This window comes from Nerophis ophidion, linkage group LG28 (genome assembly GCF_033978795.1).
Source record: "Nerophis ophidion isolate RoL-2023_Sa linkage group LG28, RoL_Noph_v1.0, whole genome shotgun sequence".
NCBI lineage: Eukaryota > Metazoa > Chordata > Actinopteri > Syngnathiformes > Syngnathidae > Nerophis > Nerophis ophidion.
The window spans coordinates 17,776,947-17,804,341 of record NC_084638.1 but is presented as its reverse complement, the minus strand read 5'-3'; the positions used below and the strand labels follow the sequence as shown (position 1 = coordinate 17,804,341).

Sequence of the window (27,395 nt, the reverse complement as noted above, 5' to 3'; positions counted from 1 at the left end):
CTGTTTTGATTAAAAATGTTATGTGGTGATGTTGCATTTTATTTTCTATTATATTGTATATGTATTGTGTGCTTTTTTTTTTTAATCTATTCCCTTTCTGTGAAATTGTAATTTGACTTCCTTGTTTTCACATCCTGGCCAGGGGACTAGAGATGAAAACTAGCTTTCTGGCTAATTCTGGCTTTTTTAACCATGTGGAGTTAAGAAATTGTATTGTCCCTGCGAGGGGAGCTGTGGTCAGCGCTGCTTGCAGCAGGAAAAGTCACCGCCGCTGTCCATGGCACTGAGGACGAGCACCATCGGGCAGGGGCGGAGCATGTGCTGACGGCGAGACACACCTGGCAGGTGATTAGATTTCACAGGTGGTAGGCGTTAATCTATGACGCCATCTGGTGGTCGAGTTTGCTCACTGCGAGGTCTGTGGGTTGACAGTATATTTCCTTCAACCCGAAGTATGGTTTCTTTGTTTTATCTCGCCAAGCAACGCTTGTAAGTGTAACCGGAGATATCCACTGGATGTGGAACGGCGGCGCCACAGTGACAGACTCGTCCCGTTTTTTTGTGTCAGTTTCCACCGCCTCGCTTCTATATTTAGTAGTCGACACAACAAGGTTGTTCAATTCAGCTAAAATCTGCTCGTGTGGTACAAGAAGTCATGCATAAACACAAAATAAATGATCCAGTTTACTTTCAAAGTAGAATATTCTGTTTAAGGCGGATGGTATTCTACACTTTGAAAGGTCCTAACGAACATGAAGTCAACTTGTCAAAAGGTTTTCAGACCTAATTTCACCTCCTTGACACAGATGGACGAAGAGATACTGTTTCTAAAAGGCCCAAAATTAAAGCATCATATAACAGGCATATCCCCCAGCAGCTATATGGGGGACTGTATCAATTACCAGCTGATATGAGGACTTTGAACAAAATTGATGCTCCTTAAAAGGGAACCACACTTTTTTTTAAATTTTACCTATCAAGAACACATGTTTTTCTTTTTTACGCATTCTAAATAATAAATAAATGCGATCAAAAGTCTGCTTACAATAGAGGCTATTAGAGTCGCACTATTCTGCCCACAAATAATTTAAAAAGGATCATTAAGGTTTTATCTACATGCAGTAGGTATATATGTCATTTAGAAACAGGTACATTTTAAAAACACATCACGACCTTCACTGTTTTTTTTAACATCACTGAATATAACACACTGCAGACTTCATGAGAGCCAACAAACATAATAAAACATGATATACTGTACAAGGTCTGCTGTCACTATGACGCAGACTGATAGAATATAGTTATATTCCCATTTAGATAAACAATGATTCATAATCGTCGCACGGAAAAGGGGGGTGAAGCCAAGCATCTTTTTGTGTCGTTCACTATTGCCGGGTCTAAATTGGCTGTCAAACTGTACCAACTTGTCGGAGTACGTCCTCATCCTTCTACTATCCAGGTGAGAGGCATGATTCATGATTGGGAATAATCTTTCACCAGCATCAAGGCAAGTAAGGAGCTCACCAGCCGGTGATGTCAACATAGGCACACAAGCAATAAATAGTTTGTCTGTGTTAGCACTTATAATAACAATATCACTAGTACTTGGTTGGTATTCAAGACACAAAATGCAAATGGAGAATTGTTGGCGCCTTTTGGGTGTTTACAGAGGACCTCCCATTGGCTCCTTTGCAAGTGGACTTTCATTTACATTTATGAGTTAGAATATGATTAAAAAATATATATATCCATTGTCATGTCTTTTACAACAATTGTGAACGATAGAAAAAATTCCCCTAAAAAGTACAGTTCCCCTCCAAATTCAAATGATTAGATTTAAGACTTTAAGTTTATGAGCATGAACTGATAAGCCTACTTGGATGAGAGGACAGGCGTCTTCTAGGACAAAGTGATGAGTCCAGTTGTGATGGATTGAATGACCTGAGAATAAAATGATATGTGGATGTTGTGCTTACTTGGACTGTGATGAAGCTGTGAGGACTCAGCTGGTTTGTCTTCATGCTCTTCAGTCTTCACAGAGACAACAGTCAGTGGAAACTTGCTGAGATCAGCCTCCTCTTGCCCTAAAAGACACTCTCCCTCCTGAGTGATCCAAACAACCTCCTCTTCCTCTTTAATGTGGGGGGGCTGTGGATCCTCCTTTTCCTCTTTAATGTGGGGGGGCTGCTGGACGTCTGTTGGGTAAATAAGTAAATAAGATAAAGACAAAATTAAAATAATTTTGGACTGACACTGTTAACACAATGACATTATTTATGTTCTTTTTTCTGTTGTGTTAAAAGTGTGTAGCAAAACAACCAATAAAAACGCAGGAAATACCTCCTCTTGTTCCAGTCACTACAATTAATTCAAAAGTGAGTACAAAAACAGACTTGGAAATTTGATGGGAGGCAATTTGAAAAGTTTTTTAAAAGTTCAAGGCAACATTGATTGAGGGATTCTTAACTTTACACTCACTGCTGTAAAGTGTGTAAATATTTGATTGTGTATACGGTCTGTGACACCTAAACTTTATCTTTAAACTTAACAATCATCTTTTAATTACAGAGTCATTACCATAACTTCAACATCATGGAAATAAAACAATTGTAATTCCTAAATCACTTCAAAAAACATTCATGTTTTGTCATCATGCAGAATACTTTTTTGTGGTCATTTTGTTGGCTAGGACAAAAGGAACTTTTTACCAAAAACATGTTTTACTATGTGTTGGTTTTGTTTTACTCTGTGGTGTTTTATAGAGAATCTCCATCAACAATTCTTCTTTAGGAATTGGAGACCATCCACGACACACTGAAAGAAAGTCAGTCACCTTTATGTCCTTTTAATTAATCAGGTGTTGACTACTTTGCTTATTGGAAATACATGTTTACTTTTACTTATTGTTGCATGTAAGTCGGAATCAGGAAGTGAAATTATAACTAATTAGATTTGATTACAGTATAAAATGTATTTGGTGACTGTGTGAGTTTTGTGTAAACATGTTGATACAGGTTTAAATCTTCTTGGGGACTGGATCACAGATATGTCCCAAAAGGATACACCCATTTTTAAAACCTTGACTAACGTGGGTTAGTACATGGTACATTGGTCATATTCAAAGTCCTAATGTGTCCGAGGACATATTTCCTGAGTTTATAAACAAAATATAAATTTTAAACAACAAAATAACATGTTGTGATGCCAAAACATATTGATGTAATCATAGAAGTACTAATTTTAGAGGCAGTATAGTACCGAATATGATGCATTAGTATCGCGGTACTATACTAACACCGGTATACCCTAGTTCTTACCTAGTAGGATCACCCCACTGGTAGGTAAAAAAATGTATACACTAAAGACTCTAACACAAGCACTCATTTATCCCCACTTTGGCTACGGAGTTCATGTTTGGTACCGTGACGCCTTAAAAGCCCTGAAAACCAAACTCCATACGGCCCAACACAAAATGATTGGGCTTCTACTCAACCATCCATCTCAGGCTCCCCTTTCCGCCAACCGTTTCCTTAACGTGGGAACGCTCTTGGTTGCTGACAGAGTACATCTTCTTGTAGTTGGTCTAGTGTACAAGATACACCATACCACTAAAATACCCATGTACCCGTCAAAATACTTCAAAATATATTGACCATTATAACAGCAGAGGTAGTTGTAAACATCACATTCGACCCAGATTTCACTCCAAAAAAGGTTCTAATTCGATTGCCTGCTATACCACCAAAATGTGAAACTTCCTATCAATAGTCATAAAGGAGTATAAATCCCTTACTTCACAGCCGCTTTGAAAATACATTTGAGGTTGTAACTGGGAAAAGAAAAAGCCTTTTGCTATTTTTAAATTTTATTTTCTATCAGTATTTGTGTACTTTAAATGCTACTTTCTACATATTACTTTGTTATATGTGAGTGAACAAATATTTCCACTGAAACCATCTCAGGCTTTCTTGTAGCATTGAATGTGTACCGTGATGAAAGTGTACCATTTCCTATGCAAACTTCTCATAACTCCTTCAATCAATCAATCACACATTGTTACAAACTGAAAGGAACATCAACCTCAAACTGTCTCGTTTGCATGAAGAATCTAAATCAAAGCATTGCATCATCCCTACAGGACAAAGTATCTTCCTATTGAAGAAAAGTGTTATTAATGAAATATAAAGTTAGTAAAGATGTGAGAGTAAGAAGTAAAAAAAAACTGTTCTGTGTAACACAACTCGATGTTTCTTAAAAAAACAGCGTCCAGCAGTTGATGTTGTCGCTCCTTATGCTCTTTTGTTGGATAAAGTTCCTCCTCATACTTTGCTATCGTTCTTTCGCACATTTTCACACAATCACAACACTTTACACTCACATTTGATCTCTACTTAGCGATGTGTTGATAACGTCCGCGTCTCTTTGTTAGCAGCTAACAAGCTAAGCTAACTAGCACAAGAGGCGATAAAGTGCGCTCAGACTAATGTATCCGGATACAAACAATGACTAACAATGTTTCATCTACTACACGACATATATGCGTACATGTATGCACTAAATACAAATAGAGAAACAATAATGGCCAGTGGCCACGTTTAGGCCTTCTCTGTCAAACGCCATTTTGCTTTTTACTCCTTCGTCTTCTTTGGATTTCCAGCAGACTAGTAGAGCATCTTAGGCCTCCACAGCTTCTTAACGGGACTTCTTCGTCCTGTCCTATGGTCCATACTACATTCTACAGTACAGGAAGTCGCGCTATCAACCTTTCAATGGACAACTTCCAAGTTGGCTTTGTCGTTCTTTTTTTGTTCAATGGCGGTTGGGGTACATGGAGGGCACTAGGACCGCTCTTTGTAGCCGCAGGAAGAGCAGCAGAAAGTTTCTCTGGAGAAAGAATATATGTATATATATATATGTGGACAGTTACCAACAGGCCAAGTGGCGTGCAGCTTCACATGGGAGGAGTTCGGGGAAGCCATGGAAAAAGACTTCCGGACAGCTTCGAAGCGATTCTGGACCACCACCCGCCGCCTCAGGAAGGGGAAGCAGTACACTGTAAACACCGTGTATGGTGCGCATGGTGTTCTGCTCATCTCAACTGCGGATGTTGTGGATAGGTGGAAGGAATACTTTGGAGACCTTCTTAATCCCACCAACACGTCTTCCTATGAGGAAGCAGTGCCTGGGGAATCTGTGGCGGACTCTTCTTTTTCTGGGGCTGAGGTTGCCGAGGTAGTTAAAATCCTCCTTGGTGGCAAGGCCCCAGGGGAGGATGAGATCCGCCCGGAGTTCCATAAGGCTCTGGATGCTGTGGGGCTGTCTTGGTTGACAAGACTCTGCAGCATCGCGTGGACATCGGGGGCGGTACCTCTGGATTGGAAGACCTGGATGGTGGTCCCTCTCTTTAAGAAGGGGGACCAGAGGGTGTGTTCCAACTATCGTGGGATCACACTCCTCAGCCTTCCCGGTAAGGTTTACTCAGGTGTACTGGAGAGGAGGCTACGCCGGATAGTCGAACCTCGGATCCAGGAGGAACAGTGTGGTTTTCGTCCTGGTCGTGGAACTGTGGGCCAGTTCTATACTCTCGGCAGGGTTCTTGAGGGTGGATGGGAGTTTGCCCAACCAGTCTACATGTGCTTTGTGGACTTAGAGAAGGCATTCGACCGTGTCCCTCGGGAAGTCCTGTGGCGAGTGCTCAGAAAGTATGGGGTATCGGACTGTCTGATTGTGGCGGTGCGCTCCCTGTACAATCAGTGTCAGAACTTTTTCCGCATTGCCGGCAGTAAGTCAGACACATTTCCAGTGAGGGTTGGACTCCACCAAGGCTGTCCTTTGTCCCCCATTCTGTTCATAACTTTTATGGACAGAATTTCTAGGCGCAGTCAAGGCGTTGAGGGGTTCCGGTTTGGTGGACGCGGGATTAGGTCTCTGCTTTTTGCAGATGATGTGGTCCTGATGGCTTCATCTGGCCGCAATCTTCAGCTCTCACTGGATCGGTTCGCAGCCGAGTGTGAAGCGACCGGAATGAGAATCAGCACCTCTAAGTCCGAGTCCATGGTTCTCGCCTGGAAAAGGGTGGAGTGCCATCTCCAGGTTGGGGAGGAGACCCTGCCCCAAATGGAGGAGTTAAAGTACCTAGGAGTCTTGTTCACGAGTGGGGCAAGAGTGGATCGTGAGATCGACAGGCGGAAAGGTGCGGCGTCTTCAGTAATGCGGACATTGTACCGATCCGTTGTGGTGAACAGGGAGCTGAGCCGGAAGGCAAAGCTCTCAATTTACCGGTCATCTACGTTCCCATCCTCACCTATGGTCATGAGCTTTGGGTCATGACCGAAAGGATAAGATCACGGGTACAAGCGGCCGAAATGAGTTTCCTCCGCCGTGTGGCGGGGCTAACCTTTAGAGATAGGGTGACAAGCTCTGCCATCCGGGAGGAGCTCAAAGTAAGGCCGCTGCTCCTCCACATCGAGAGGAGCCAGATGAGGTGATTCGGGCATCTGGTCAGGATGCCACCCGAATGCCTCCCTAGGGAGGTGTTTAGGGCACGTCCAACCGGTAGGAGGCCACGGGGAAGACCCAGGACATGTTGGGAAAACTATGTCTCCCGGCTGGCCTAGGAACGCCTCGGGATCCCCCGGGAAGAGCTAGACGAAGTGGCTGGGGAGAGGGAAGTCTGGGCTTCCCTGCTTAGGCTGCTGCCCCCGCGACCTGACCTCGGATAAGCGGAAGATGATGGATGGATGGATGTATATATATACATATATATATATATATATATATATATATATATATATGTATATACACATATATATATATATATATATATATATATATATATATATATATATATATATATATATATATATATATATATATATATACACACACCCTAACCCAGTGGCTCGCAAATGGGGGTATGCGTACCCCTGGGGGTGCTTGAAGGTATGCCAACGGGTATGGGAGATTTTTTGAAAATATTCTAAAAATAGCTACAATTCAAAAATCATTTGTAAAATATATTTATCGAATAATACTTCAACAAAATATAAATGTAAGTTCATAAATCGTGAAAAGAAATGCAATAGTGCAAATCTAGCTGTATTGACAGCTGGATTTTTTTGTGGACATGTTCCATAAATATTGATGTTAAAGATTTCTTTTTTATGGGGAAGAAATTATTAGAATTAAGTTCATGAATCCAGATGGATCTCTATTACAATTCTCAAAGAGGGCACTTTAAGTTGATGATTACTTCTATGTGTAGAAATCTTTATTTATAATTGAATCACTTGTTTATTTTTCAACAAGTTTTTAGTTATTTTTATCTTTTTTTCCAAATAGTTCAAGAAAGACCACTACAAATGAGCAATATTTTGCAGTTATACAATTTAATAAATCAGAAACTGTTGACATAGTGCTGTATTTTACTTCTTTATCTCTTTTTTTCCAACCAAAAATGCTTTGCTCTGATTAGGGGGTACTTGAATTAAAAAAATGTTCACAGGGGGTACATCACTGAAAAAAGGTTGAGAAAAAATAAATAAATAAATAAAATGAAAAAAATATAATTTATATATATATATATATATATATATATATATATATATATATCCATCCATCCATTTTCTACCGCTTATTCCCTTTTGGGGTCGCGGGGGGCGCTGGCGCCTATCTCAGCTACAATCGGGCGGAAGGCGGGGTACACCCTGGACAAGTCGCCACCTCATCGCAGGGCCAACACAGATAGACAGACAACATTCACACTCACATTCACACACTAGGGCCAATTTAGTGTTGCCAATCAACCTATCCCAGGTGCATGTTTTTGGAAGTGGGAGGAAGCCGGAGTACCCGGAGGGAACCCACGCATTCACGGGGAGAACATGCAAACGCCACACAGAAAGATCACGAGCCTGGGATTGAACCCAGGACTGCAGGACCTTCGTATAGTGAGGCAGACGCACTAAACCGTGAAGCCATATATATATGTATATATATATATATATATATATATATATATATACACACATTTTTTAAAATTTTATTATTAATTTTTTTTCACCACAGGCTGTGCTTCTAGCATACTCCTAATATGTCCCCTGGCCCTAACACTCCATGAAGAACATTTACAGGCATTGACTTTCATCTTATATGGACATTCACATGGACATTTTTAACATCCATATTATCAACCTTTCTGTTTGGTCCTTGTGTGCCAGCTGTTTAATGGCAAATGTTTTTGAAGAAATTGCAAATGTTCTGTTTTGCACATTTTACATTAATCAGGATGTATTAAATTTAAGTATGACGTTTCGAGGAAGCGCTCTTTTTCACACTGCTGTGGCGGTGTGTGCGGACCTTTCTTTCTTTCTTTTTCTTGTAAGTGTTCCTTTTTTGATCCAGCACCCATCCCAATTTGTTTTTTCCCCCCTTATGTTTTGCACATTTTGAAAAAAATAAATGTATGGTTGAAAAATACAATTTTCTTGTGATTATGGTATGAATAGGACTTACAGCAAGTGCAACAGTGGTCTAGTGGACGTGTAAAAGTGATTTTTAAAGCATTTCGGCATTTTTAAAGCATTTTCTAAGCATTTTTTCAGGCCCGGATTGAAATAGGGGACACCCAAATTTTATAAGGGTCACCAAAAATGTTCCAACCGCCCACGAGATGTCCCTTATTTCAAAGTCTGGGTGTTGGCAACCCTAATGGTTTGAAAAAGGCATCTGGTCGCTGATGCACTTATTGAGTGATAAAATAAATATAAAATTGTAAGATTTCATAAAGTACGACCTGCAAATAGAGGAAAATATATAAATAAATTATAAAGGCTTTCGTTCAAAATATTTCAAATACAGCATATCATCTTTTTCGGAATTATTTTCTAACCTATCTGGGCTTTTGGTGGATGGACACAATATTACAGATTTGAAACTCCAAAATTAGACAATTCTTATCAATTGTATTTTCTCTGGGCAGCACGGTGCGAGAGGGGTTAGTGCGTCTGCCTCACAATACGAACGTCCTGAGTAGTCCTGGGTTCAATCCCAGGTTCGGGATATTTCTGTGTGGAGTTTGCATGTTCTCCCAGTGACTGCGTGGGTTCCCTCCGGGTACTCCGGCTTCCTCCCACTTCCAAAGACATGCACCTGGGGATAGGTTGATTGGCAACACTAAATTAGCCCTAGTGTGTGAATGTGAGTGTGAATGTTGTCTGTCTATCTGTGTTGGCCCTGCGATAAGATGACGACTTGTCCAGGGTGTACCCCGCCTTCCGCCCGATTGTAGCTGAGATAGGCACCTGCGTCCCCTGCGACCTCAAAGGGAATAAGCGGTAGAAAATGGATGGATGGAAATAACGTTAGAAAATAACAGAAATTCCTGGAAATTTGTTGAATGTGGAAAAATGGTTGTTTGAATTTACAGGATGAATTGTATGTGTTGAAGGTGGAATGGTTTGAATAGGTTTAAAATGTGGGAATTTTGGAAGTTTGAAGAATGGATAATTAATTTTGAATGGGGAAAATGTCCTTTGAAACTGTGATTCTAGGAAATTTGGGAATATTTTTAAATACGTTTTTAAAGGGAGCACACAGTTCCTGAACAGGCTGAATATTTTGAAGTTGGAACACTTCGAATTGAACTAAAATGTATATGAACTAAAATCTTATTTGTTAAACCTTTGTAAAAGTTTAAAATGATGGCAATGCAAATTTTTGTTAGCCTATCATTGTGGTCGTCCATTGTATGTTAGCATTAAGCTAGTGGCGCAAAAGCCAACCTTTATCCTGTATGGTTGTGTTGAGTTTTTTTTTAGGTTTATACCAAACTGTATTGGTGATTGAACATGATTGTTACATGTATGTGCAGGTCTTTTGCAGGCTCCTCAAACACACGGCGGAGAAAGCGTGGCGTCACTCCGGTGGGTGTACGGATAAGTCGAAGGTACGTTGACACAGAAAACTCCCCCACAACGGCAATAAACCTCCTCGTCCTCTACATGTCACAACGACTAGTAACGTTATTATGAAACACGCAACCGTCCCGACCTTGAGGCGGTCATTCGAAATAGCGTCTAAACTACAAAGCTAAAGCTGGCAAGGAAAATCCATAAACCCACAACACATCTCATCTGCTTGTGTTGTTGTGAACGACATCATCCATGTAGTGGTAACTTCAGTCTCTTTCTCGCTCTCTCTGCTTTTTGTTTTAACCAGCATCAGCAGCACTCTTCCACGTTCACAATAATAGGTCTGACTGCATTAACAAAAAGAGGTTTCAAAAAAAGCACCTCACACAAGCATAATGAACGTATTGATGCATTTACACAATTATTATGCTTTGATCCAAAGTACGGGGTCAAAATTGTCCAAAGATATATTGCACCAATAAATGTGAGAGATTCTGCATTTAGTTAACAAACAGTGTATACATTTTTATTTGGCCCTAAAAAACCCACACTTAAATGGTAGTAACAAAATAAGTGTAAAAGGTAAAAAAAATGGAAGTAAAACAATTAAAACATAAAACTAAATTGTATTGTTTTTTATATTGCCATTGTTATTTACATTTATTTTTACTAATGTTTTACTTGTGGTTTATTTGTTACTAAATCATATATGTTTTTTTAAACTATATTTAAAGTTGAGTATTGGTAATAAAATAAATACTGGTGCTTTCAAATATATGAATAATTGTGTAATTAATCGTGATTACAATATCAATCGAAATAATGGTCATTATTTTTGCCATAATGGTTCAGCCCTAACTGTACCCTTTTTAAACAACAGAGGGTGTAAAACACAATCTATTCCACATGTTTCAATTGCTCAAGTTTTTCTTTCATGCATTTCAAGGATATAAATATCATTCTATGATGTGTCTTTTTCCATCCATCCATCAGTTTTCTACCACTTGTCCCTTTTGGGGTAACAGGGGGGCAGGAGGCTGTGTACACCCTGGAAAATTCCATAAAAACTTTTAACTATTATGTTATCCTACTTAAAAATATATCCTCCAGTTTGTGGCTATTATAAGAAATATTTCCAGAGAATATGCATTTATACAGCATGTTTTAAAGATATATCATTTAAAAAATAACTTCTAGGGTATATTATATTGATCAACTAATTCTTATTTAGGAGGCTTAGTGAGCAGAATAGAGTTGCTCCCATTGACTTCAATGTTAGAATTAGGATAGTTAAGATTTTACTAACGTTTGTTTGCGACAGAATGCATAAAAAATAAAAACATTATTGTCTTACATAAGGATTGTGAATGGTAGGCAAAATAAGAAATAAAAAAATCAGACCACCTTTGATAATTTTTGTACATCCTGTGAACGGGCTGATGCTGTGGTGAAAGTGAGAAAATCAATACATGTCGGGAAAATGCAAATTTCAGCAAAAATGGCTGGCAAAATTTTTAAAACCTTGTTAAGGATTGTTGGTGGTAAACCCAGAGAGGCATGTGTATGTTGTAAAATGATGTTAGAATTACTTTTATTATTTGGGTTTAGGGGGCCCCATTATGGGGCCCGTCCCCCGGCCCAGCTCTGACTTGTTCCACCACTGGTCATTGTGATTATATTATATATTTCAAATGTCATGTTCTTGTTATTAATCAAATATAGTGTTAGTAAACAAGTGAGAGTAAGAAGTCAACAAACCTGTTCTGTGTAACACAACTTGGTGTTTCGTGAAAAGAGCGTCCAGTAGTTGATTGTTTTCCTCCTTTGTTCTCGAAAGTTCCGCCTCGTATTCTGCTATCGTTCTGTCTAACACTACAAATATTTCTTCAACGGCAGCAGTTAGTCGCCGATCCACCAACGCTCTCAACATTTGTAATGTAGACATTTTCACACAATCACAACACTTTACTCTCACACTTGATCTCTACTTAGCGATGTGTTGATAACTTCTGTGTCTCTTTGTTAGCAGCTAACAAGCTAAGCTAACTTGCGAGCTAAGCTAACTAACAAGCAAAGATAGCACGAGAAGCGGCACAGTGCTTCTAGCGCTTCGAGACGATGTTGTCCTTAAATAAAGAATCAAATATGTATTTTTTACGACGTAAATATTTTTAAACTGGAGAACAAATAATAAGACTGACTTATTAGCGTCCTGCGCACCTCTTTTACCGTCGAATTGCTTTCACGACCTGCGATGAGGTGGCGACTTGTCCAGGGTGTACCCTGCCTTCCGCCCGAGTGTAGCTGAGATAGGCGCCAGCGCCCCCCGCGACCCCGAAAGAGAATAAGCGGTAGAAAATGGATGGATGGATGCTTTCACGACAGTTACCACACTTGACGTTACAAGGCAGTGCTAACTGTCGTGAAAGCACTTTGACGAAGAAAAAAAACACAGGACGCTAATAAGTCAGGCTTACTATTTCTTATCCACTTTGCAATATTTAGGTCGTATAAAATACATATTTGATTTCTTTATTTAAGGATAAAGTCGTCTCGAAGCGCCAGAAGCACTGTGCCGCTTCTGGTGCTATCTTTGCTTGTTAGTTAGCTTAGCTCGTTAGTTAGCTTAGCTTGTTCGCACACATCGCTAGGTAGAGATGAAGTGTGAGAGTAAAGTGTTGTAAAACGTGTGAAAATATGCGAAAAAACGATAGCAAAGTAGGAGGCAGAACTTTGTCCAACAAAAGAGGAGAAGGAGCGACAACATCAATTCCTGGATTTTTATTATAAGAAACATCATCAAGTTGTGTTACACAGGACAGGTTTGTTTACTTCTTACTCTCACATATTTACTAACTTTATATTTCATTATTACACTATTCTTTAATATATTGTGTATAAGAAGTTGTGTTGTCTTGTGAGCATGATGCATTTTGTCAGGTACTTGCAACGTGGTCTTGCCACCACGTGGTTGTCGGTGTTTTGTCGAATTTAACTACCCGTAGAGATGAGTTACATATCCCAGTTCATTTGTACAATTAATTGTTAAACTTCAATTCAAGTCTCATCACTTTATGCAGATAGTTAATAGGACAAAATAACCGCATTCATGTTCTTGTTACATGAAATATGTTTGTTCTATTTTCTAATGTTAAGGGGAACTGCACTTTTTAAAGTGTTGTAATCATTCAATATCTCTATGTAAGACAAGCACAAATGTTTTTCGTACAAGAAACTAGGTGAGCAATATAAAAATAAAATATTCCGTCTAAGACTGGGCTCCTGGGGAGGGGGTCCAAAGTGAGGCCAAGGGGGAAAAAAACCCTCATAGACATAGCACACATAAACATGTTTGTAAGCGGGAAACATCAAAGAACACAAAGGACATTAAAGACATTTAAAGAGCAGAGCTGATGAATCCAGCTGCCACTCCAGTAGTGCCGTTTCTACATACAGCTACAAAAGTAAAAATAAAAAATAATCAATAATATATTTGCGCACACAAGGGAAATAAGCGGTAGAAAATGGATGGATGGATGGATATTTTGCGCACACAATTGCAATGGATTTAAGTAAAGTCTGAATGTCATTAAAACAGTTAGCGCCATCTTTTGACACTTCTTCCACCCCCATCCTTGCACGCTACACCGCTGCAACAAAGATGACGGGGAGAAGACGCTGTCGAAGGTGAGCCACATAAATAAGACCGCCTACAAAACGGCGCACCCTGAAGCGATTTAGAAAAAACATAATAATATGACCCCTTTAATGCGCTTTATAATCCGGTGGACCTTTTGTATGAAAAAAACTTGGCTAGACCCTCTCATCGGCAGTGTGCCTTATATTCCGGTGCGCCCTATAGTTCGGAAAATACAGTAGCTTGAAATAGATTTCTCTTCAACTTTCTCTCCTTAGTTTTGCCAAAAAGAAGAAGAGAAGGAAACACACACACACACACACACACACACACACACACACACACACACACACACACACACACACACACACACACACACACACACACACACACACACACAGCCTTATTGACAATAATAAAATAAAAACAAAGTACTGACGATTTGAGGAAAAATGCCACATTTGAGTCTTCCACACCGGAGAATAACTAGATTGTTGAACAAAAAAATATGGAACTGAAAAAGTTCTGCAACAAAGATCACAAAAAACAAGATTTGGAAAATTATATATATCCATTTATAAATGTTTTCTCTCACATCATTAAAAATAGTTTTTATTATACAGATGACCAATATAATACAATATAAATAATAAGATAGTAAAAAGAGAATACAATGATTTACAAATCCTTTTCAACTTATATTCAATTCATTAGACTGCAAAGACAATATATTTAATGTTCCCACTGAGAATCTTTTTTTTTTTTTGCAAATAGTTATTAACTTAGAATTTAATGGCAGCAACACATTGCAAAAAAGTTGTCACAGGGGCCTTTTTACCACTGTGTTACATGGCCTTTGCTTTTAACAACACTCAGTAAACGTTTGGGAACTGATGAGACCGATTGTTTAAGTTTTGCAGGTGGGATTCTTTTCTATTCTTGCTTGATGTACTGCTTAAGTTGTTCAACAGTCCGGGGTCTCTGTTGTGGTATTTTAGGCTTCATATTGCACCACACATTTTCAATGGGAAACAGCTCTGGACTACAGGCAGGCTAATCTAGTACCCGCACTCTTTTACTATGAAGCCATGCTGTTGTACCACGTGGGTAGGCATTGTCTTGCTGAAATAAGCAGGGGCGTCCATCATAGCATTGCTTGGATGGCAACATTTGTTGCTCCAAAACCTGTATGTACCTTTCAGCATTAAGGGTGCCTTCACAGATGTGTAAGTTACCCATATATTGGGTACTAACACACCCCCATACCATCAAAGATGCTGGCTTCTGAACTTTGCACCTAGAACAATCTGGATGGTTCTTTTCCTCTTTGGTCCGGAGGACACGACGTCCACAGTTTCCAAAAACAATTTGAAATGTGGACTCGTCTGACCACAAAACATTTTTCCACTTCGCATCAGTCAATCCTAGACGAGCTCGGGCCCAGCAAAGCCGCCGGAGTTTCTGGGTGTTGTTGTTAAATGGTTTTGGCTCTGCATAGTAAAATTTTAACTTTCACTTACAGATGTAGCGACCAACTGTAGTTACTGACAGTGTTCCTGAAGTGTTCCTGAGCCCATGTGGTGATATCTTTTACACACTGATGTCGCTTTTTGATGCAGTACCGCCTGATGGATTGGAGGCATGTAATATCTTTTGTGCAGTGATTTTGCCAGATTCTCTGAATCTTTTGATATTACGGACCGCAGATTTTGAAATCCCTAATTTCCTTCCAACAGCTTTTTGAGAAATGTTGTTCTTAAACTGTTCGACAATTTGCTCACACATTTTTTCACAAAGTGGTGACCGTCGCCCCCATCCTTGTTTGTGAATGACTGAACATTTCATGGAAGCTGCTTTTATACCCAACAATGGCACCCATCTGTTCCCAATTAGCCTGTTCACCTGTAGGATGTTCCAAATAAGTGTTTGATGATCATTCCTCAACTTTCTCAGTCTTTTTTGCCACGTGTGCGAGCTTTTAAGTAACATGTTGCAGGCATCAAATTTCAAATGAGTTAATATTTGAAAAAAATAAGTTTTCCAGTTCAAATGTTAAGTATTTTGTCTTTGCAGTCTATTCAGTTGAATATAGGTTGAAAAGGATTTCCAAGTCATTGTACTCTTTTTTTATTTACTATTTACAAAACGTGACAACTTCACTGATTTTGTGTTTTGTATGATGTACAACCATTGAAATATGTCAGGAAAAAAGCAAAAACATATTGATCAATTGTTTATGTAGATCAGCTAAGTCAAGTATAGAAACATTTGAAGATTGGATCAAGGCAAATTACATGAACAGTGGTAAAAAAATAATGTTCTTTTGTGGTGACTTTAATATTGACTTATTGAACCCTAACAAGCAAAAGTCCATTGATGACTTCATCGATACAAAGTACAGCATCAGTTTATATTCCTAAAATCACAAAGCCAAGCAGAATCATAGGACACTGTGCCACGCTTATTGGTCATATTTTTACCAATGATTTTGATAACAACACTACAAGTGGTCTACTTATAACCGACATTAGTCATCTTCTGCCAGTTTTCACAATATATGATGGAAACTACAAGAAGAAAAACATGGAAGACAAAAATAAATTTCGAAGACTCGGCACAGAGAAAAGGATGATTGCTTTAAAAATTAGCTGGAAAAGCAGAATTGGGACAGTGTGTTCAATGGAAATTATGAACATTTCTTCAACACGTTCATAATACTTTATGACAAACAATTTCCATGGAAACTACTCAGTAGAAAGCAGAGTGAGGACAATCTATAATGGATGACAAAAAGACTAAAAAATGCTTGTAATGAGAATACATTATATAGAAAATCTATCACTCAAATAGCTACAGAGGCAGAAAATAAGTACAAAGATTATCAAAACAAGCTAACTAGCATACTGAGAACATTTAGAAAATAAGATTACAGTCAGTTATTAGACAGAAACAAAATCGATTTGAGAGCAACGAGAGGCATCCTCAATAGCTTTATTAAAAATGGCACTAAGAGGGATTACCCCCAATACTTCTCAGATGGAAACAAAAAATAATGACAACATGAAGGAAATACTTGAAAGTTTCAATAATTATTTTGTAAACATTGGACCAAAATTGGAGGAGATGATTCTGGACCCAGTTTCAACTGAGGACTATAACGACACCATAGATAAAAATCCCAACTCAATGTTCCTCGATAATGTGACAAAGGATGAAACTAGTAAAAATGTGAAAATAATTAAATCTAAGACTTCAATCGATAGTAATGGATTCGATATGGAAACAATAAAATGGTTATTTAAGAGATCTGAGGACCATTAATGTTTATCTGTAACCTATTATCTCAAACGGGCAAATTTCCAAATGAAATGGAATATAGAAAGTTGCACCCATTTATAAGAATAGGGAATCCAGCTTCCTCCCTTGGGGCGGTATAACCCGGGTGGTAGAGCGGCCGTGCCAGCAACCTGAGGGTTCCAGGTTCGATCCCCGCTTCTGCCATCCTAGTCACTCCGTTGTGTCCTTGGGCACTTTACCCACCTGCGATGAGGTGGCGACTTGTCCAGGGTGTACCCCGCCTACCGCCCGAATGCAGCTGAGATAGGCTCCAGCATCCCCCGCGACCCCAAAAGGGACAAGCGGTAGACAATGGATGGAAGGAGAAAAACACCAATTTACAAATTATAGACCTGTTTCTTTGCTTCTGCAATTTTCTATAATCATTGAAAAAACTGTTCAATAACAGATTAAAGAGTTCATAAACAAACAAAACACAGCTAATATTTCAACTGTGGTGGTTTTTATTGAAAGTCAAACACAAATACAAATAAATGGAATATAAATTGAAAGCGTAAATGTATTCACATTTCTAGGTTTAATGATGAAAAAATTAACTGCAAATCTCATATAAAAACTATACAACATAAAGTGGCAAGAAACACGGAAATAATGAATAAAGCAAAACATGTTCTAGACCAATAATTACTTCATATCATTTACTGCTTGCCAGTGTTACCATATCTGAGTTACTGTGCAGAATTGTGGGGAAAGAACTACAAAAGTACACGTCATTCATTAACCGTGTAACAAAAAAGATCAGTTATAATAATACATCATGTTGGAGTTAGAGAACATTCAAACCCTTTATTAATTGAATCGAAAATACTGAAATTCCATGACATAGTGAATTTGCAAACAGCTAAAATGATCCACATAGCAAACTACAATCTGCTACACAAGATAGAAAACATTTTCTCAACAAAAGAGGAGAAATATAATCTTAGAGAAAAATGTAATTTAAAACATTTGTACGCACGTACAACACTTATGAGCTGCTGAATTTCCCCCAGGGATTAATAAAGTACTTTTTATTCTATTCAGTATATCAGTATGTGGAATTAAATGATGGAATGGATTAAGCAAATAAATCAAACAATGTACTAGTATGATCCCCTTCAAGAAACTCTTAAAACTTAGTGTTTACAAAGTAGAACGGAGAAGAACCATGATAAACATTCTCAATTTACTTCATCCATCCATTCATTTTCTAGATACTCTTATTCATCTCACCATATGAAATAAATCTTAATTCCCGCATTATTATTTATTCATGTTTAATGTTATTACTTATGGAGTTTATTATAAATACTTTGAGAACAGGAAGTGAACACAAGTTTTTGTAAACACAAAATCAAATTTAATGCCTTAATCTCAAAAAAATGTATGACGCATATGACAAAGTGAATGCAAAAAAATAAAATACAAATAATACAATAATACGTTGATAAAAGCATCACATTGAACGATTAATAGAAGTGATATTAAAAATTAAGATTGAAAACAACACAATGAATAATAAAAGATCATGAGTTAAACATGATGAATAAAAAGCCTTATTAAAAAGGTGTGTCCTTAGCCCTTTTAAAAAATATCAACAGTCTCTGCAGTCCAGGTTGTTCCATAGTTGGGGGCCATAAGACAATATAGGACCCACTCTCTGTCAAATAGCCAAAAACCCATCAATCAAAATGATCAGTAGGTCACTGACAGTATGATTTGACCAATCAATCCATTAAAGATGACTATGTACAAACCCCGTTTCCATATGAGTTGGAAAATTGTGTTAGATGTAAATATAAACAGAATACAATGATTTGCAAATAATTTTCAACCCATATTCAGTTGAATATGCTACAAAGATCATTAACTTTTAAATTTGATGCCAGCAACACGTGACAAAGAAGTTGGGAAAGGTGGCAATAAATACTGCTAAAGTTGGGGAATGCTCATCAAACACTTATTTGGAACATCCCACAGGTGTGCAGGCTAATTGGGAACAAGTGGGTGCCATGATTGGGTATAAAAGCAGTTTCCATGAAATGCTAAGTAATTTAAAAACAAGGATTGGGCGAGGATCACCAATTTTTCATGCAAATTGTCGAACAGTTTTAGAACAACATTTCTCAACGAGCTATTGCAAGGAATTTAGGAATTTTGACCATCTACGGTCCGTAAAATCATCAAAAGGTTCAGAGAATCTGGAGAAATCACTGCACGTAAGCGATGATATTACGAACCTTTGACCACTCAGGCGGTACTGCATCAAAAACCGACATCAGTGTGTAAAGGTTATCACCACATAGGCTCAGGAACACTTCGGAAAACAGCTGTCAGTAACTACAGTTGGTCGCTACATCTGTAAGTGCAAGTTAAAACTCTACTATGCAAAGCGAAAGCCATTTATCAACAACACCCAGGAACGCCGCCGGCTTCGCTGGGCCCGAGCTCATCTAAGATGGACTGATGCAAAGTGGAAAAGTGTTCTGTAGTGTGACGAGTCCACATTCCAAATTATATTTGGAAACTGTGGACGTGGTGTCCTCCGGAACAAAGAGAAAAATAACCATCCGGATTGTTATAGGCGCAAAGTTCAAAAGCCAGCATCTGTGATGGTATGGGGGTGTATTAGTGCCCAAGGCATGGGTAACTTACACATCTGTGAAGGCACGATTAATGCTGAATGGTGCATACAGGTTTTGGAGCAACAAATGTTGTCATCCAAGCAACGTTATCATGGACGCCCCTGCTTATTTCAGCAAGACAATGCCAAGCCACGTGTTACAACAGCATGGCTTCATAGTAAGAGAGTTGCAGGTACTTTCCTGGCCCACCTGCAGTCCAGACATGTCTCCCATCGAAAATGTGTGGCGCATTATGAAGCGTAAAATACAACAGCAGAGAACGACTAAACGACTAAAGTTCTACATAAAACATGAATGGGAAAGAATGCCACTTTCAGAGCTTCAACAATTAGTTTCCTCAGTTCCCAAACGTTTATTGAGTGTTGTTAAAAGAAAAGGTGAGGCAACACAGTGGTGAACATGCCCTTTCCCAACTACTTTGGCACGTGTTGCAGCCATGAAATTCTAAGTTAATTATTATTTGCAAAAAAAAAATAAAGTTTATGAGTTCGAACATCAAAAATGTTGTCTTTGTAGTGCATTCAATCGAATATGGGTCGAAAAGGAAAATATATGAAAGATGTGTCTATGTCATCTCTATATATCTAATTTACTTTATTTATCAAGATCATGTATGTGAACTATACAACGCCTCTTCATTGTTGAAACTCTTAAAAAATGGAGAGGGTGCTATGTTAGGTGTGTGTGTGTGTGTGTGTGTGTGCGCGTGTGTGTGTGTGTGTGTGTGTGTGTGTGTGTGTGTGTGTGTGTGTGTGAGTGCGTGTGTGCGTGTGCGCGCGCGTGCGTGCGTGCGTGGGTGTGTGTGTGCGCCCGCCCAGGAAAGATAGAAGAATGTCTTGTGCTACCATGAGGGTTTGTGTGGGCTCAGCCTTTTTCTTGCATGCCACTTCAGAGTTGAAAAAAACTAATTAGGAAAAGTCCTTTTTATTTCTAATAAAAGTCATTGTAATGTGTCTTGCAGACGTCTGTGAGGAACATCTTCTCTCTGAGCAACAGGAGTGGAACTTCAGAATGGTGAAGGAGGAACCACAGCCCTCTTACTTGAAAGAGGAAGACAAAGACCCACTCACTCCCCACTTCAAAGACGAAGAGGAGGTGCCAGAGACCCCACACTTTATAAAGAAAGTGAAGGACCCACTGACCTCCAACATTAAATGGAACAAGAAGGAACCACTGACCCCCCACTTTAAAAAGGAAGAGGAGGCGCCACAGACTTTGAACATTAAAGAAGAGGAGGTGGAACACAGCATCAGTCAGGAGGGAGAGCATATTGAAGGACTGGAGGAGTTCCCAGTGACTGGTGTCCCCGTGAAGAGTGAAGATGATGAGGTCAAAGGCGAAAGTGAGGAGAGGGGAGGGGGGGAGCCTCCAAGCAGCAGCTCAACACAACACATGACAACAGAAGCTGATGGAGACCACTGTGGAGGATCACAAGCAGACAAGCTCTTAGCTCCACTATCAGATAGTGAGGACACAACGTCACACTCTCCTGACACTGATGATGAAGACTCTAAAGATGATAAGACATGTCACACTGACAACACTCACTTCAAATGTTCTCACTGTGACAAAACCTTTAAATACCATAGTCATCTGAAAAAACACATGAGAACACACACTGGAGAAAAACCTTTTATCTGCTCAGTATGCAACAAAGGTTTTGGACAACGTCAAAATTTGAAAAGACACATGAGAATACACACTGGAGAAAAACCTTTCATCTGTTCAATATGTGGTAAAGGTTTTACAGAAGGTCAGAATTTGACAAGACACAAAAGAACACACACTGGTGAAAAATCACATTCCTGTTCAATCTGTAGTAAATATTTTGTACAAAGTCAACATTTGAAAGTGCACATGAGAACACACACTGGTGAAAAACCTTTTTCCTGTTCAATCTGTGGTAAAGGTTTTACACAAAGTCATCATTTGAATGTACACAAGAGAACACACACTGGTGAAAAATCATTTTCCTGTTCAATCTGCAACAAAAGCTTTTGTGACCAATCAAACCTTATAAGACACATGAGAAGACACCCAGGAGAGAAAGCGTTGAGTTGCAGTGTGTGTTTTGAAAGATTCTCTTATAAGTACCAGTGTGAGAAACACACGTGTGCTGGTGAGAACAGCAGCAGCAAATGAAACTGCAGGATTTTAAATAAACTGTCAAGACTTTAATTTTGACTTTCAACAACATCAGCACATATAACATGTGTGACATTGTTGTTGGTGTAACAGTCTTTTCAATATGCTTCTACATTTATGGATTAGATATTTTATATTAGTGCTTTTTTCAGTCAAGCACATGCATTAATATGCAAAATTGTGTACTTTTATTAAAAAATGGACAATCATTTGTGTAAAAAGGTGAGAGTAAACAGTACGAGACATATTTTACATGCAATAAACATTTTATGTGTGTGTATATATATATATATATATATATATATATATATATATATATATATATATGTATATATCCATCCATCCATTTCCTACCGCTTATTCCCTTTTTGGGTTCGCATGGGCGCTGGCGCCTATCTCAGCTACAATCGGGCGGAAGGCGGCGTACACCCTGGACAAGTCGCCACCTCATCGCAGGGCCAACACAGATAGACAGACAACATTCACACTCACATTCACACACTAGGGCCAATTTAGTGTTGCCAATCAACCTATATATATTTTTTTTTTTTCATTATACAATGTTATACTTATTCATATGAAAAATTGAAGTATTACATATTTGTATTTTTAATTGCTAATAATCTCATAGATTAGCACCTTTACATGACATACGTATTTACTGGTTCACATCTGAAACATCTTCTGGACCACTTCAGGAAGCATATTATTATTTACTTTATACATCATTTGAACAGTTGTCTTTTTTGCAATTCTAAAATGTGTGACTTTATGAATCATTTGTTGGGTCTCTAAAATCCATTTTATTAATTATCTTCATTACTCTGTATTATGATGATTGTGTTGTGATTGTTTTATATGTATGTCCCCAGACCTTTATGCAATATAAAAGTGAGAGAAAATGGAATGTTTTTTATGGATGGAAGGTTTTGTTTTTACGAATTTGTGTATATATCAAATAAATCCAATATTCTGTTTGAAACATTTTTTCTGTTTTTTTTTTTTTAACATCCCAAAACAACATCAATATCAGTCAAAGTTTGGAGTGCCAGGCAAAAGCCAATATTGTACATCATCCCACAAAGATTTACTTTGCATACTGTTTATTTTGTTTCCCTATCACAAAATGAACAAGTGTTGTCTTCAATTGCAAAACAACATCCTAAAAAATATTTTAAGTGATCGATTACATCTTTTTTTTTTTCTAAAACTATACTTTGCCTTAGGAAGAATGGAAACTTTCAAATCATGAGTATGTTTTCTTTCCAGACAAAATACGGCAAATAAGAAATAGAAAATAATTTAAAAAAGATGATATGCAGTAATTAGAATATTTTGAATGAAAGCCTTTTTAAATGTTGATGTATTTTTTTTATTTGCAGGTCGTACTTAATGAAATCTTCAAATAATAAAATACTCTTATCACTCAATAAGTGCATCAGTGACCAAATGCCTTTTTCAAACCTTTGCTTTTCAAAGATGCATTTGTTTCTCATTTTAATATGACAACAATTCCACAGTGGAGTATTGGATGTGATGAAGTTGTGTTTGCAAATTAGTTTCCAGTACAACAACACTTGCTGGTAGGGATGGGTACTTTTCACTTTTGATTCCATGTTTGCGTTTGTATTTTGCCAACATGGTAGAATCACATGATAGGCAAGTTGTATCATGTTTTTCTGTCACCTTGAGGACCTTGTTTCAAGTGCCAATGCTCTGGGCACATAGTAGTGTGTGTCATGCTAAGATGAGATGTGGAAGGTGTGGAGGGGAGCATGAGTATGGACAATGTGGAAGTCATGAACGGATCAAGTGTCGGAACTGTGAGGGAATCCCACAGCAGTGTATGTTGGTTGCATCATAAGGAAACAGGCAACAGAAGTACAGCAAATCAGAGTACAAATAAATATTACATATGCAGAGGCAGTTAAAGCAAGACAACAAGAAAGTGGAGAACAAGACAGAAGTGAGAACAGTTTAAGTAATAAAAAAACAACAAATGCAGGAATTTCCATGGACAAATTAGTTGTGTTCCTGGCATATGTAATAAACTGTACAGAACAGGCAAGACATAAGACTGAGAATATCAAAATAATTGTCAAAGCAGCAGCAAAGTTGTTAAACGTAAAATAACTATCTTTGGAACAGGTGCAAGGTGAACTTCAGAGAGTAGACGAGACGGAGTCATGTGACCACAATCCAACACCATGTTCATTGTTCAGTGGAATGCCAGAAGTTTGATGGCAAACGGACAGGAATTAAAGGGATATAATAATCATATGAAAAATAAACCATATATAATATGTATTCAGTAAACATGGCTGAAGCCAAAATTAAACTTTATAATAAAAGGATATATAACTATACGTAAAGATAGGAATGATGGGCAAGGAGGAGGATGTGCCATATTTATTAAAGAAGACATGCATTATTCAATATTAAAAGTAAAGCAAGAACTAGAAATAGTAGGAGTAGAAGTATGGAATAATAAAGAAAGATACAAAGTGCTAAACTTCTATAATCCATGCAAGAAATTAGAAATTCATCAAGTAGAGACAACAGTGGAGCACTGGAGTGGTAATATTTTTTGGTGTGGTGACTTTAATGCACATAGCACAATGAGGGGTGAAAGGGGTGACTGGAATGGGGAAACATTGGAAGTACTTTTGGAGGAAAGAGAACTGATGTGTCTGAATGATGGGTCCGTAACAAGGTTTGATGCCGTCACAGGTAAAGAAACAACAATAGATTCAACACTAGTGTCACAAGGGTTAGCAGGAAAGGTGGAGTGGGAAGTAAATAAATACAGCACAATGGGAAGTGATCACTATCCAATCTTCATTCACATAAACATAAATCATAGGACAGAAAGCACTAGGATAGAAGGAAGATGGAAGTATAATCATGGTGACTGGGGACAATTTAGGGAAATTACCGACATAACATTAAAGGAAGTGGATATAAATCAAGATATTGAACAACTTAATACAGTTATTACAAAGTGCATAATGGACGCAGCCAAACAGAGCATACCAAGGAGTAGAATAGGGAAAAGAAGGAAGATGGTGGACACAAGCGTGCACAGACGCAATAGAAGAACGGAATAAAGCATTTAGAATATTAAGAAGAACACATAATTTTCAAGATATGAGCCAGTATAAAAGGCACCAAGCAAAAGTAAGGTACGTTATTAGGAAAATGAAAAAAGACTATTGGAGAACATTTTGTGAATCATTAAATAGAACTACTCCTTTAAGCCAAGTGTGGGGAATGATCAAGATAATGTCAGGGGTCAGAAAAGAACATAAACATCATGTGATGAAAGATGGAACGCAGAGTGTGGTAGGTAATAAAGAAAAAGCAGAACTTTTAGTAAAAACCTTTGTTAAAGTGCACAGTAATGACAATTTGAGAAATGTAGAAAAACAAAAGAGAGAAGAAACAATTAGTTTAAATATTAAGGAAATGAAGGAAGACAACAATAATAGTTTTACCAACACTATGGATATGACATTTTCTTTGGATGAAATGGTTCGAATAAAAAAAAAAAAGTTAAAAATACGACGCCAGGGAAAGATCAGGTGAGTTATCAAATGATCAAAAATGTAGGTAGCATCGGCAAAGAAGTGGTCTTGAAATTATATAATAGGATATATGAAGAAGGAAAATTACCAGATGAGTGGAAAACAGCTGTAATAATTCCAATATGCAAGCCAGGGAAAGATCCGGAAGAGGCAGGAAATTATAGGCCGATAGCATTGACCTCAAATTTGGGCAAAGTAATGGAAAAAATGATTAACGAAAGATTAATATATTATTTAGAGTCAAAAGAAATTATAAAAAACTACCAAAGTGGTTTTCGCAAAGCAAGAAGCACAAATGACCCAGCAGTGCAGCTGGAAGAGGAAATTAGAAAGGGACAAATAAATAAAGGAAGTATAATTGCGGTATTTTTTGACATAGAGAAAGCGTATGATATGTTGTGGAAACAGGGGTTGCTGATTAAACTAAATAAGATTGGGATTAAAGGAAGAATGTACAAATGGATAAAAGATTTTTAACAAGTAGAACATTATTAGTACAAATAGAGAATGAATATAGCAGAGAATACGAAGTGGAAAATGGGACCCCACAAGGGAGTATAATAAGTCCAGTACTATTTTCCATCATGATAAATGAAGTTTTTAGTGAAGTGGAAGGGTTAGTGGAGGTGGCATTGTTTGCTGATGATGGATTGATGTGGAAGAGAGGTAGAAATACAAATCATATAGAAAAGAAGATTCAAAAAGCGGTGAATAATGTTCGAGACTGGGGGACGGCTTGGGGTTTAAGATTCTCTGTTGGAAAGACAAAAGTCATACATTTTACGAAGAGGAAAGTACAAAACAAGCTCCAAATAAAACTCTATGGAGAAAACATAGAAGAGGTACAAGTATTTAAATATTTAGGAATATGGTTTGATAAAAATATTAACTGGTCAACCCACATCAGCAAAATAGTGGAGAAAAGTAAAAAGGTGTTAAATATAATGAGGGCTTTGAGGGGTAAAGATTGGGGGGCTGATAGGTTGACATTGAAAACAATATATATCACTTTAATTCGATCTGTTATTGACTACGGATGCATTATTTATCAATCTGCTTCAAAAACACTACTTGGGAAAATAGACCGGATCCAGTCGCAGGCTTTAAGATTATGTTGTGGAGCTACTAAATCTACTCCAGTGGCAGCATTACAAGTAGAAATGAACGAACAACCTTTGGACATGAGGAGAGATCAACTCTCAGCAGTTTATTGGACAAACTTAAAAGGATCCAAGCAAGGACATCCAACCCGTCAAGTGCTACTAAACTGCCAAGAAAAAGAGAAGAAAGAAATGAATAGTTTTGGGTGGATAATAGGAGATATATGTATCAAAGCACAAATTGACAATATTAAAGTGAGCCCTACAGTACCAATTCCTGCAATACCACCGTGGATGTATGACAACCCAAAGGTAAACATGCAATTACTGAAGAATAGACATTTAAATAGTTACCAGATAGAACATTGGATTGAGGAAATGTTTTTTGATAACATCATGATATACACAGATGCATCAAAAACTATAAATAGTAAAGTAGGAGCTGCTGCAGTTATCCCACAGAGAAATATAGTGTTAAATACAAGAATCAGTGATAAACTATCTGTTTTTACGGGGGAATTGGTAGCAATTTATATGGCAGTTAACTGGATAGAGGAAAACAAAGCAAGGAAAGTAGTCGTGTGCTCGGACTCAAGCAGTGCATTGATGAGCATAAAAAACATAACATCAGAAACAAGACAAGATATAGTTTATGACATAGTTCAGGCAATGTACAGGATAAATAAAGCGGGAGGTGTGGTAACATTTCTCTGGGTTCCTGCTCATGTAGGAGTTGAGAGAAATTAGTTAGCTGATAGATACGCAAAACAAGCAACCACTAAAACAGAAGTAAACATGGAGATTAAGCACAGTAAAGAAGAAGTGAAGAGCATAATTAAGATAGAACACAATAAAAAGTGGCAGGATAATTGGAATAAGGAAATAAAAGGTAGAGAGTTTTACAAAGTCCAGAGGAGAGTAGGTGTCATGAGAGGAGGAGGTAGAAATAGGAAAGAAGAAGACATTATTACTAGAATGATATTAGGACATACATATCTAAATAGTTCACTAAAATTGATAGGAAAACATACAACAGG

The 27,395-nt window shown here is 38.0% G+C and overlaps 2 protein-coding genes across 6 annotated transcripts in view; one reads left to right on the top strand and one right to left on the bottom strand.

Moving 5' to 3' along the window:
• Positions 1-27,395, bottom strand: part of LOC133545389 (gastrula zinc finger protein XlCGF57.1-like) — a 262,634-nt gene that overhangs the window by 28,883 nt on the left and 206,356 nt on the right. For 3 of the 5 annotated variants that reach the window (XM_061890900.1, XM_061890902.1, XM_061890905.1), the window contains one exon: positions 1,977-2,195. The exons of 1 other annotated variant lie outside the window; for it this stretch is intronic. In XM_061890900.1, coding sequence (XP_061746884.1) covers positions 1,977-2,195 — 219 coding nt within the window. Of the gene's footprint in view, positions 1-1,976; positions 2,196-11,669; positions 12,255-27,395 lie in introns of those variants that run through there. One more of the 5 variants, XM_061890903.1, reaches the window with a different exon arrangement.
• LOC133545479 (oocyte zinc finger protein XlCOF7.1-like) lies at positions 11,723-22,749 on the top strand. The gene is made up of 2 exons (XM_061891118.1): positions 11,723-12,733; positions 20,491-22,749. Exon 2 carries the CDS (start codon positions 20,541-20,543, stop codon positions 21,669-21,671), a length of 1,131 nt encoding a protein of 376 aa, XP_061747102.1. The 5' UTR covers positions 11,723-12,733; positions 20,491-20,540; the 3' UTR covers positions 21,672-22,749.

Bases quoted from the DNA above. Each gene is read 5' to 3' on its own strand.
- LOC133545479 (XM_061891118.1), top strand. From the start codon at position 20,541: ATGGTGAAGGAGGAACCACAGCCCTCTTACTTGAAAGAGGAAGACAAA.